General features: G+C 46.2%; 1 protein-coding gene across 1 annotated transcript in view; it reads left to right on the top strand.

The window, feature by feature from the left end:
- The first annotated feature begins 227 nt into the window (after positions 1-227).
- Dmrt1 (doublesex and mab-3 related transcription factor 1) overlaps positions 228-12,751 on the top strand; it is a 99,262-nt gene continuing 86,738 nt past the window's right edge. The window contains exons 1-2 of the mRNA XM_051200114.1: positions 228-778; positions 4,807-4,990. Of these exons, the coding sequence (XP_051056071.1) occupies positions 431-778; positions 4,807-4,990 (532 nt within the window). The 5' untranslated portion in view covers positions 228-430. The remainder of the gene's footprint in view (positions 779-4,806; positions 4,991-12,751) is intronic.

The following is a 12,751-nucleotide window of genomic DNA, read 5'->3' as shown; positions in this document are numbered from 1 at the left end:
GGTGGTCTGCACCTCCTCCAGCAATGGGCGCCGCTCGGCTCAATTCCTCGGAGCAAGGAGCTCAGAGGGAGCTCGTGCTGGTGCTGTGCACACGGCTGTGATTTGTAGCGATTTTTGCAGTAACGCTCTTGCGAACAGCTGCTGCAAGCTTGCACACAGAAGCACAGTGGATGGAGTTGGGGGGACAGTGGGCGTGGCCACGCCGCGTAGCGCCCTCTCCCGCCCACGCAATCCTCGGAAGGTTCGGAAAAGTATCCAAAAGTCCTGCGCGAGGCGCGCCAAAAGAGAAAAAAAAAGGTACAACCCCCCACCCACTTCTCGAGCTTTTCATTTGGACTGCACGTCGGTCTGCGCTGCACCCGCCTCCTGGACTCCTTCTAGGGAGCTAAGCGTCTTGTTGGGTGGATCCGCGAGCAGGAGACGAAGCTCGATGCCTAACGACGACTCATTCAGCAAGCCTTCTACACCGACCGAGGCCCCGCACGCTCCGGGGGCTCCGCCGCAGGGCAAGGCCGGCGGCTACAGCAAAGCGGCCGGGGCGATGGCAGGAGCGGCCGGGGGCTCCGGCGCGGGGAGCGGCGGAGGCGCCTCGGGCTCCGGGCCGTCGGGCCTGGGCTCTGGAAGCAAGAAGTCCCCGAGGCTGCCCAAGTGCGCTCGCTGCAGGAACCACGGCTACGCGTCGCCGCTCAAGGGCCACAAGCGCTTCTGTATGTGGCGGGACTGCCAGTGCAAGAAGTGTAGCCTGATTGCCGAGCGACAGCGCGTGATGGCCGCGCAGGTGAGTGCGGGGTCCCGGGAACAGGGGCGCAGCTCTCCGCGTTCCCAGCGAAGTCGCGGGAGGCCACCGACGGACACGTGTTAGGGGCGGGCCACGACTTCCAGACGCTGGGGGCAGGGTGGTGGAGGGTCGGGGACCCTACTGACCCAAAAAATCTTTGTATATGTGTGTGTGTGTTCTTTCTGCTTGAATCTCGTGGATTCCCGGGGCTCCCGGAGGCGATGCCGGGTTCGGGCCCGCAGACACGCACGCTCGCCCTGGGGACCCGAGTGGAACTCTGCTCAGAGTTCTCTGCAACCTGACCCCCCCCCTCTCCTGCTGAGTTTCGGGGTTCGCCTCGCACTTGTGCACCGGAGTTTCTAAGGGTGCTCTGTGAGCAGAGTCGCGAGGTTTCCTGACTCGGAAGACCCCGAGACTGCGCCATCTGTCTAGGGATGTTGGGGCGTCGTACGGACTTTCTGAGATGCGGACGCGGCTAGCAAACTGGCGGGGTTTGCTCCACTGGGAGGGCTGCGGGATTCGAACTTCGGTTCCAAGCTGGAAGTTGGGTTCTGCCCTCTGGGAAGATTCCCCACAGCCCCGAACCCCACGCTACAAGGAGAGTTGCAGGATTTGCTCTTCCGGGGTCCCTGGCTTGGAGTCCCCAAGAGGCTGCCGAAGTAGGCGGAAGGGATGCGCCTGGACCAGTTTTCACCCTGGCGGCGCGGGAATGTGCTGCTCCCGGGGCTTTCTGGAAAAGTCCTTGGGATGGGCGCGAGCGCAGCGTGTTCGCGCCTCTATTGGCGCACTTTCCGGGTTCGCCCCGCGGACCCGGGCAAGCAGCGCTTCAGCCATTTTGAGCGGTCTGAAAATGCTACTAGCATTTGCAGACTTGTAGTTCCGATCCAAGTTATATCAGTTTAGATTACTTTGAAAATGTTTTAGTCATGCTTAAAAATGAAAAAAAAAAAAATACAGGTGCTGGGGAAGATGCCGGTTTGATCGTTCTTTTCTTTCTTTTCTTTTCTTTTCTTTTTTTTTTTAATGACTTGAACAGCAGGCTAGTAATTTAGCATCATAACGGAAATAGTTAAATGTCGGTCGGTATCCTAAAGGATTTTTAGAAGGCAATAATATACATTCTTTTCCCCCCAGTGTTGTTTCATCTTAAAGCAGGTTATTTAAAATTAAAAGATACCAAAGAAATGTTTGCTAAAGACTAACTACTTTAGGTTAAGAACATCTTTTGAAAGTGATGCAGATGAGAAGGTTGAACAGGGATGCACAAACCCTAAAGATTATATACCCCTATAGGCATCATATCTTTAAAAATAAGTCTTAAATTATATATACTGTGGCTTCTCGTTGTGAAGTTAAAAAATAGTTTTTGGCTTCTTTCTTTCTTTCTTTCTTTCTTTCTTTCTTTCTTTCTTTCTTTCTTTCTTTCTTTCTTTCTTTTTTTGGACAGGGTTTCCCTGTATTGCTTTGAGGCCTGTCCTAGAACTTCCTCTGTAGACCAGGCTGGCCTCGAACTCACAGAGATCCACCTGCCTCTGCCTCTGCCTCCCAAGTGCTGGGATTAAAGGTGTGGGCCACCAACTCCGGGCTTTTAGTTCCTTAAATGACATTTTAGCTTAGACTGTAATGAATTAAAAGAACATGCTTCATCTTACATTGAAAAGCATCACAATGAGATTATAAAACAACTACTAAATTATACTTGTAGTCGAAAATGGTTGGATTATGTGTTCATTGTGAAGATTATAGTTGGAAGGAGTTTCCTCCAAGGAATAAAATATTTATTCTAGTGGAGACATTAATTTTGAATAACCTTGATTGGGGGGCTAATTTTGAGGTTCTTAAAAACTGACTTAAAAACAAAAAAGCAATTCAAAATTTCTTACAGAATGGGGTATTAGGACTTTCCACACTGGGAATAGGGTGCTATGCAAGACAAATTCTTAAAAATCTAGATAATATTTACAAGTTTTACTCACTTTAAATAATTTGAAATAGATACTAAACATAAGTTGAAAACAATCACATCTTTAATCAGTTGCTACCTCCTTCCCTGTTTGAATGAGCATTTCCTAACAGAAGGTTTTTGAAAAAGGTATGGATTCATGGCATATCCAAGTTGTGCATTTGGGGTATGCCAGGGCATGGGGTTTGTGTAGGTGTCTCTGGATACACTTCAGAGGGTGCAATGGCTGCGACTTCTTGTCCAAGTCATTGCTGTTCTGTTTCTAAGCCTCTTGACTAATGTAAAAAGCAAAAAAAAAAAAAAAAAAAAAAAAAAGACCCCACGACAATCAATCTTAAATACCTGCTTATTTAAAGTCTCCCATTCAAAGTTAAAGGTACCTTTGGTTATGAGCAAAACTTCCACGTTAATCACTTAAGTTTGGACAGTAGTTTTAAAAATACAGTGATTATAGTTGTGAATTGCAGAAATGGGGCTTGGGGTGCAGGTGTGGAAGGCAGGGGACAATTTTGTGTAGTTGGGTCCTTCTTCTCTTGATTTTGGGACTGCAGATTTACTGCAAGTACATCTACCTGCTGAGCCAAGTCTCTGGTCTGCTTACCAGTTTTGTTTTTTCTTAAGTTTGGTATAGTGAGCCTAGTACCACCAAGTACTTTCCCAGCTCATGGAATTGTGCTTTTGAGTTAGCATCTTGATTTTACCTTTGCTCTTGGCTTTAGGCCTCTGAGGTATTGGTACCTTCTCCTGTTACATCATCAATGGTCAGTTTCCAGAGAAAGTCTTTTGTTTTTGTTACACATAGTAAACAAAATGCTTCGTTTTCTTTAAGCCCTTTTGGGATCCAACGTCAACAAATGTTATTTAAAAGACAAGTTGAGTAATTACGGACCATATGGAGTTTAGTAAATGCATGTTGGGTTCTTTCTCCAGTTGTGGTTCACCTTCCTGCTGGAATCATCTACTCCAGGGCCTCCAAGCACCAGGTTCCAGTCTCTTTCTCCCCAGCTCCACCCTGCCTTGGGAAACAGGGCTCTTCTTTCTGGGGTACCTGAGCTGTCCCTGCCTTTCCTGACCACTCTTCTTGTTTCAGATTGTTCTGCTCTTCCCCTGGCTTTACAAACTCTCCTCGTCAGATGCTTATACTTTAAAGGCATTTTATTTTTTCTTTTTCGAGGTGGGGGGTCTTGCTGTGTAGCCCAGGCTTGCCTCAAACTCTCTCTTCCCGCTTCATCCTTCTGAATGCTGGGGTGACTGGCATATGCCACAGCACTTACCCACATTTTAAAGATATTTTGATTGGGATTTTTTTTTTCCTGTAAGCTTGCTGTGTATGTCTCTCAGTGTCTAGCATGTTCTGTCTTGATGTTGCATGCTTGTCTGCTTCCTTCCATTTTCTTCTAAGTGGAGAGGAACGTGGGTCTAAGCTGACCTCACTGCCTAATATTCCCAGTACAAGGACCTTTTCTCTACATGTTGGGTGAAGGAGTGGAATGGTCTAATTCTCCTTTCTAACCCATTGGAGCTTTTTCTTGGTATTGAGTCCATTCTACAGCTTGTCCAGCTGGGCATATTTTACTTACCGAGTGTCTTAGGGTATATATGGCTGCAGTGAAATAACCACAACCAAAAAGCAATTTTGGGAAGAAAGGGTTTATTTGGCTCACACTTCCACAAAGCCAGGACAGGAACTCAAACAGGGCAGGAATCTGGAGGCAAGAGCTGACACAGAGGCCATGGAGGGATTCTGCTTACCGGCTTGCTCAGCCTGCTTTCTTTCAGAACCCAGGACCATCTACCCAGGACTGGCCCCACTTACGATGGACTGGGCCTTCCCACATCAATCACTAATTGAGGAAATACCCTGCAGGCTGACCTATAGCCCTGTCTTCCTGAGACATATTCTCACTTGGGGTCCCTCCTTTCCAGTGACTGCAGCTTGTGCCAGCACAGCTAGGGAGTCAGGTGACTGGAGAAGGCAGAAATGAGAGCTGATCATATCACAGTAGTTCAGCAGAAATTCACAGCTGAGTATGCTGGAGGGTGACTCACTGCCCTGTGCTTGTAGGTGGCCCTGAGAAGACAACAGGCCCAGGAAGAGGAACTGGGCATCAGCCACCCCATCCCGCTGCCCAGTGCAGCCGAGTTGCTTGTCAAGAGAGAGAATAATGCCAGCAACCCATGCCTGATGGCCGAGACCAGCGGTTCTGCCCAGCCTCCACCTGCCAGTACCCCCAGCTCTGCTGCTTCAGGTACCTAGGGGCTGGGTTTCCATGCCTTGGTTGCTTTGTCTTTGGTTGCTTCCCAAGATGCTTCTAGAAGCAAAGTGTAAACAGCTTTGACTTGGTGTTCACCAATATCAAGAGTTGTAATCGTCAAACATTGGGCAGAAGTGAGACTGATCATGTATCATCTCCATCCATTATGGGGTCCTCCTGGGTGGGAACTCAGAGTCCTTGTTTCCTTGGACTGGGCAGCTCTTCCTCTAGCACGGACTACATCCCTTAGGGGAAAGTGTCTGAGAAGGCAAATTCTAGATTTTACAGTTGAATAGAGAGAGGGAACACAGGAGCCATGTTCTCCCGTGTGCTGCATGCCTTCCAGGGGCCGTGTGAGTCACTGTGAGGTAGGGATAGTAAGTCTTTGTAATGTGCGTGACAGCTGAGGTAGGAGCTAATTGACAGGCCAAATTGATTGAAGTCCATGTGCCTTCAGAGTTCAGTGCTCTCACTCAGCTCCAGAGAACCAAGAAGGTGAGCGCTCACTGTCAACTGGGGAGACCTTGAGCCACGTGCGCTTTAAAACCGTTTAACTGAAATACAGTGAGGAAATTTGGTAGCCACAGGTGGCCCAGGACTGCCACGAGGAATAATGCATTTCTGTCTTCAAAGAGTTGATAGTGGGGTTTGAACAGCACTTGCTGCTCTTCCAGAGGACTCAAGGTCGGTTGATCACCACTACCTGTAGCTCCAGCTCCAGAAGATCCAGTGGTGTCTATGGTGTCTACACATGTGGCATTTTTACACACACACACACACACACACACACACCCCTCATTCAATAAATTAAAAAACAAATCATAAAAAGTTGACGGTGGTTTGGAATGCAGGGGTACTTAAGAAACCTGCTAGTGTTTGAGTTCTGAAGTTTCTGGCAGTTAAACAAGAACTGCCCCATATCTGTGGGGCATAAGTTTTAAAACCCAGGTGAGTGCTTGAATGAAGACAGCACTATACCACACATACATACAGACAAGGCACACAAGCACATACAAATATACATACAAACAAATAGACATGCAAGCACATATATAGATACACATGTAGAGACATACATATGTACATATACACATGCATACACATATAGGCACAAATGCATACACATGTATAAGCAAATAAACACATACACACTCATAACCAACCAATATACTGAAAGAGACTCATATACCCATAAACTAATTCATACACAGATCCAGATACACAACACATGTACACATTCACAGACATACTCTGAGATGATACACTTACACACATACAGACACATAAACACAATCACATAGGTATACACATACACACATTTACACATGCTCCTTCATAGACACATACATATGCACACATAAACGCACACTATGCTGTCCTGTAGCTACATACCTGTGACAAAGTTAGGTTTGCCAGTTATGTATAGTAAGATATTAGTAACAGCTAATAACTGGGGTAATTATACAGCATGTTTATAACAAAGTTATTTCAAATTTATGGGTTATTTATTTTTGCAATTCTTCATTTAGTACTTCTGGACCATTCTTGATCTCAGGTAAATGAAATCCCAGCAAAGGAAACTGAGTATGGGGGAGCTACTGTGCACACTGAGTCACAGCATATCTCTAGGGTCTGCTGTGGCTCATGAAACCAAACTTGCACTGTGAACCATCTTAATCCAGTCTTCATGAGTCACCTGGGTAACATTACTCAGCCCCGTTTAAAAGCTGTGCAACTTTAGACAAGTTGCTCAGGTACTCTGGGCTTCTTGTTTCCTCTCAAAAAATGAAAGGGTCCCAGGGGGGGGTGCCTTCCCATGAGTCTTGGTATAAAGGATAAGGTAAGTGTGCCTCCAAGAAGCAGGTGTTTCTGTATTTCTGTCACTATAGATCATCGAATTAACAAAGGAAAAGGTACCAATGCCTCTAATGTATGGTAATGGGATTACATCCCAAAGAATGAAGGGCATAGAAGGTACACTAATGCATTTATCCCCCAGCTACTGAGGCTACAGTTTACATTGTGTGCTGGGAGGTGAGGCTCTGCTTCTTCTAGAGTTGTGGGATAATCAACCTACATATAAGTAGCCTAGAGAATACAGTCTGACATCTGATTTCTTTTGGAAGAATATTGTTTTCTGTCAGTTTTAGAACCAATATTTTTTTTAAAGGCACAAACATAGTACTTTTTAGTTTTCATTGGATTTAATGCTCACAGTATATATGCAGAATAGTTTCCAAACTTAACTCTTCATAGGACCAGGGAAGTTCTGGAAGGCTATGTTCAAGGGGCGGTGGCAGGGTATGTTCAAGGGGTGGCGGCAGTTAAAGAGAGGAGCCACAGGTGAGCAGGAAAGGGACCAGGGTCAAGGAGGACCCCCAGCCCGATTTCCTGTTTTGCCTTAGGAGCTGACAAACCCCAGGATCCTCTTGGCATCTTGAATCATCAAGCAAAGGGAAGGGGAATGTTTGTGACAGGTTGAGTTGTGCTCATTTACTGGGGACCAGGTGGGGGGCATGCTTGGCCTGGAGGCTCGCTCTGCCTCCTGGAGGAGACAGGTTCCCTGGCAGCCAGTTCAGCTCTGTGAAACTTCAATGGTCTCCATCACAGAACTGACTGTGAGGCATCCGCTCTGCAACTGATGGCTTCTGAACCAGGTCAGGGTATGAGCATCAGGGAAATGAAGATGGGAGTAGAATTAAATTACTGCATCTAGAGGGAGGAGAGACAGTAACCAGACAAAGTCTTGAAGCTTTTAGGCAGCACATGAAAGCCAGGCCACCTCTTAGGTAGCTTGCTACTAGCAAACACATACCTTGTTAGAGATTCATTTGAAATAACACTTAGTTCAGGCAGGCAACTGGTAGATAGTAGTCTGGTGAGATGGCTTAATGGTTAAAATGGCTTGTCATGCAAACCCGATGACCTGAGTTCTAGAACCCATAGTGGAAGGAGAGAATTGATTAATGTCCTCTGACTCCACACATGACCTGTGGCATGCATGTGCTTGCATGCGCGCGCGCACGCGCGCGCACACACACACACACACACACACACACACACTTTTAAATACTAAATAGTTATCACTAGGGGGCCAGGGAGATGGCACACTGGGTAAAGTACTTGCTGGGTAAGCATGACGACCTGTGTTCAGATCCTCAGCACCTATGCGGTTGTGTGCGTTTGTAACGCAGTGGAGAGAGCAGAGATGGGTAGATCACTGGAGCTTCCTGGTCAACCAGCCTTGCTAAAATAGCAAGTTTCAAGTTCAGTAAGAGACCCTCCCTCTCTCTCAAAGGAAAAGAAAATGAAGCAGAGGGCCCGGAGAGATGGTGCAGTGGTTAGGAGTACTTGCTGGTCTTACAGAAGATGACAGTTCAGTTTCCGGTACCCACATGCTGTCTCACAACCCTCTGTACTTCACTACCAGAGGATGTAACACCCACTTCCGACCTCTGCAGGCACTAGGCATATATATGGTGTACATACATACATTCTGTAAGCAAAACACCCATACATGTAGAACACTCAGATGGTTCACATACCTATATACAGGCAAAAACATTTGTATATGTAAAAATAAATCTTGCAAAAATAAAATGGAGTGACAGAGGAAGATACCTGACACCAGCCTCTGGCTTACACACACACACACACACACACACACACCAGCCTACACACACACACACCAGCCTCTGGCTTACACACACACCAGCCTACACACACACACACACACACACACACACACACACACACACCAGCCTCTGGCTTACACACACACACACACACACCAGCCTCTGGCTTACACACACACACACACACACACACACACACACACACCACCAGCCTCTGGCTTACTCACACACCAGCCTACACACACACACACACACACACACCAGCCTCTGACTTACACACACACACACACACACCAGCCTCTGGCTTACACACACACACACCAGCCTCTGGCTTACACACACACGCACACACACCAGCCTCTGGCTTACACACACACACACACACACCAGCCTCTGGCTTACACACACACACACACACCAGCCTCTGGCTTACACACACACCAGCCTACACACACACACACACCAGCCTCTGGCTTACACACACACACACACACACACACACACCAGCCTCTGGCTTACACACACACACACACACACACACCAGCCTCTGACTTACACACACACACACACACACGCACACACACCAGCCTCTGACTTACACACACACACACACACACACACACACACACACACACACCTTCCTTCAGTGAAAGATCAGTGTTCTTTGAGTCCAGCCTGAAGTTCTCACGCATCATTACAATAAAACTTGGTGCCCGTAAAAATTTCTGACCCGTATTATATACATGAGTATAATGCTTATACACAGCCTTTTCACCTAATACAGCATGGAATTCTTGAAGATTTATTTTTAATTATATATGTGTACATATACATATATGAATATATATGTATCCACACACTTATGGATGGGGGGTGCAGTTGGAGTGCAGAAACCCATGGAGGTCTGAAAGCAACAGGTCCCTCCCTACCCCCTGGGAGGTATAGTCACAGGCAGTTGTGAGCTGCCTGGTGGAGAACTAAACTCTGACCCTTCCTCTTAATCACTGAGCCATCCTTCCAGCCCAGCTTGGAATTCTTAATGGCTTAGAGTTTCTTTATACAGAGATGTGTGAGGACAGAGTTGGAAGTGACTTAGTAACCTACAAAAGGAACAGGCATGGTGCTGGTGTAGTAAAATCTGCCTGCCTGGCTCCCTAGAGGCCTGGAAATAAACTCTTGCTATCCCGTCTTTTCATGACCTCTCACTTGGTAAAATGAAATGGACTTTTTTTTTTTTTTTTTTTGGCCTTGAATCTCAGTTATCTTCTTTTGGCTCCTTAAAATGCCAAATGTGAGTAAAGAGAATTATTGTTGAGACTATTAGCTGAGTTTTAAGGACACTTCAAAGGAAATTGGTTTACCAGGCTGAGCTGTGAGGAACTGAGGCCTACATACAGGATAGGACATACACCAGGAGATGATCTCTGCAGTTAGTCAAGGACTAGCTAACACTTACCACAGGCTGGATGGGACAGACTTCAACTAATGGCTGCAAGAGTCTTCCTATTCTGGGTGGGGATTAGTGTAAAAATAGCCTTTTGAATAAATTCCCTGTTCGTTATTGGTTCTTACGCTAGCAGGTACACCCCTGATCAGCAAACAGCTCCTTCCCAGTTTGGGGGGCATTTATGGAAAGAACATTTGGGGGGGAGGGGCTTCAAAGACAGTGACTTAAAATAGCAATTCCAGCATCTTTTTCTGTATTATTTCACTTCTGAATTTTAGGGTAAATTGAATTTTTTCCTAAGTTTTCAGCTAGTGCTTCCCACCTGTGTTCATGGATAGCGTTTTACCCGCACCATTCCCAAGCCCCGCTCAGCTCTGCTCCTGTGTCCATGGATAGCATTTGAGCTCCTGTGCCCATGGATAGCGTTTTACCCACACCATTCCCCGAGCCCCGCTCAGCTCCGCTCCTCTCCTTTATTGCACAGCTGTCAGATGAAGGGTTGCATTGTGGAGCACAGGGTTGTGCATGCATGGCCTTTGTGAGGACCTGAATGTTATCTCTCTTGGGCTCTCCCTTCTGGAGCACCCTGGACTTCCATCCACACACATACCCACCCTCCCCCAGATCAAGCTCCACCCTACTGTCTGGGGCTCTCTTAGGCAACTCCTGCTTGTGTGGAGCCCAGTGGCCTGGATTCATTCCCCTTTCCCAGTTGGGTCCCCTGGGTCTGTGTCTAACTGTAGGAAGGCCTGTTCTACACTTTCCTTTAGTAACTGGCTTGGAGAGCACTCAGCAGACCTGAACTGTAGCCCTGTGAATATGAGGTAACCTGCACGCGTTATTTTCAAAAAAGGGCGCATGATTTAGCACATAAAGACAATGGGTTCTTTACTTTTTTTTTTCTTTCTTTAGAAAAATAGACTTTTTCCTTTATTAAAGGGTAGTTGGAGGTTTGCCCCAGTATGGAGAGGATAGCATAGGGATTTTCATATATCTTTGGCTCTTCACAGGCATAGGTTTCTCCATTACAGCTAAATCCCCTGTCAAAATAGTGGGCTTGTTAATGAACCTGTACCATGACATGCCCATCACCCAGGATCCATGATGCGTGTTCAGATCCAGTCATGCTGCAGTACATCCTTCGGATTCCAACAGATGTGTATCCACCACTATATCATTTTATACAGTGTATTTCCATGGTCAACCTTCTCTGTGGGGTTATGGAAATTAAAAATAACATTTCATTTTTTATCTGCAGTTTTTTTTTTAACTTTGTAAGGAAGGAAGCGTTTCATTCAGATGGCTGTAAAAGCAGCTCAAACAAGCTGGATAGGAAGCTCAGCTTTAAAGATCAGAGATTTGGATAAGATGGCTGTAATATGATGTAGGACCACTTTAAGCTGAAAACGGAATTGGGAACGATGTTAAGTAGTTCAAAGCATTCAGATAAAAACACTCTCAAACTTTACTTCCAGAGTCAAAAAAAAAAAAAAAAGTTTTCAAACAAAACTTAAGAGGGAGAAATGGTTGGGAGGCTGAATTGGAAGAAAACACTGGATGGTGGTGTCCAACCTGTCTGTTGCTGTAAACAGGCTCAGTCGCTTTTGTTCAGGGCTAGTCTGCTTCCCTGCCACATCTGACAAGTGTGTTGCCCTCATGGGAATTCTCCGGGTAGTATTTTAGTACAGTTATAATCCACAGAGATGGTAGCCTATCGTTCTGACTTTGCCTGGAAAGGAGGTGTAAAGTCATGAAACATGTAAATAGAGAACTTAAGGTCACAAGTGAATTTTACCACAGCATGTAAAGCACAGTAAGAATTTTAACTGGTTCACACCTGCCTGTGGAAAACAAAGCCTGAGGGCAGGGATTGCGTCCACTCTTTTCTTCGTCTGTCCCTGCGCGGCACAGTGTCTGTCCTTATGGTCAACAGTCAATGAGACTTTTCAGAATGAATCAGTAAGTGGTGGCTAAGTTGTGTTTTAAATGTTCTTTCCATAAATGCCCCCCAAACTGGGAAGGAGCTGTTTGCTGATCAGGGGTGTACCTGCTAGCGTAAGAACCAATAACGAACAGGGAATTTATTCAAAAGGCTATTTTTACACTAATCCCCACCCAAAATAGCAAGACTCTTGCAGCCATTAGTTGAAGTCTGTCCCATCCAGCCTGTGGTAAGTGTTAGCTAGTCCTTGACTGACTGCAGAGATCATCTCCTGGTGTATGTCTGACTTTTTCTTAATCAGACCCCCAGCCAAGAACAGAGAAAATGAATGTACACATGATGGATTGCTTACACTCAGCCTAATCTCCCTACTCCCTTCCCCCACCTCTTCACTGTTACACAGTTCAGGACTCCCTGCCTAGGGAATGGCTCTGCCCACACTGGACTGGGCCTTTCCACATCAGTTAGCTTGAATGAGACAATATCTCCAAGGCTAACTATTGTAGACAATCCTTCATTGAAAGTTTTCCCAGGTGATTTAGGTTTGTCAAGGTGACAATGAAAGCTAAATGTCACATCAGCTGAGCTATCTTTCTGGGCCCTCAGATTAATTTCTTTCCTTTTTCCTTTTTTGTTTTGTTTTTTGAGACAGGGTTTCTCTGTGGTTTGGAGCCTGTCCTGGAACTAGCTCTTGTGGACCAGGCTGGTCTCAAACTCACAGAGATCTGCCT

Source organism: Phodopus roborovskii, unplaced genomic scaffold (genome assembly GCF_943737965.1).
Source record: "Phodopus roborovskii unplaced genomic scaffold, PHOROB, whole genome shotgun sequence".
NCBI classification, from domain to species: domain Eukaryota; kingdom Metazoa; phylum Chordata; class Mammalia; order Rodentia; family Cricetidae; genus Phodopus; species Phodopus roborovskii.
The sequence above is the reverse complement of the archived record's forward strand: the minus strand, read 5'-3'. Positions and strand labels throughout refer to the sequence as shown.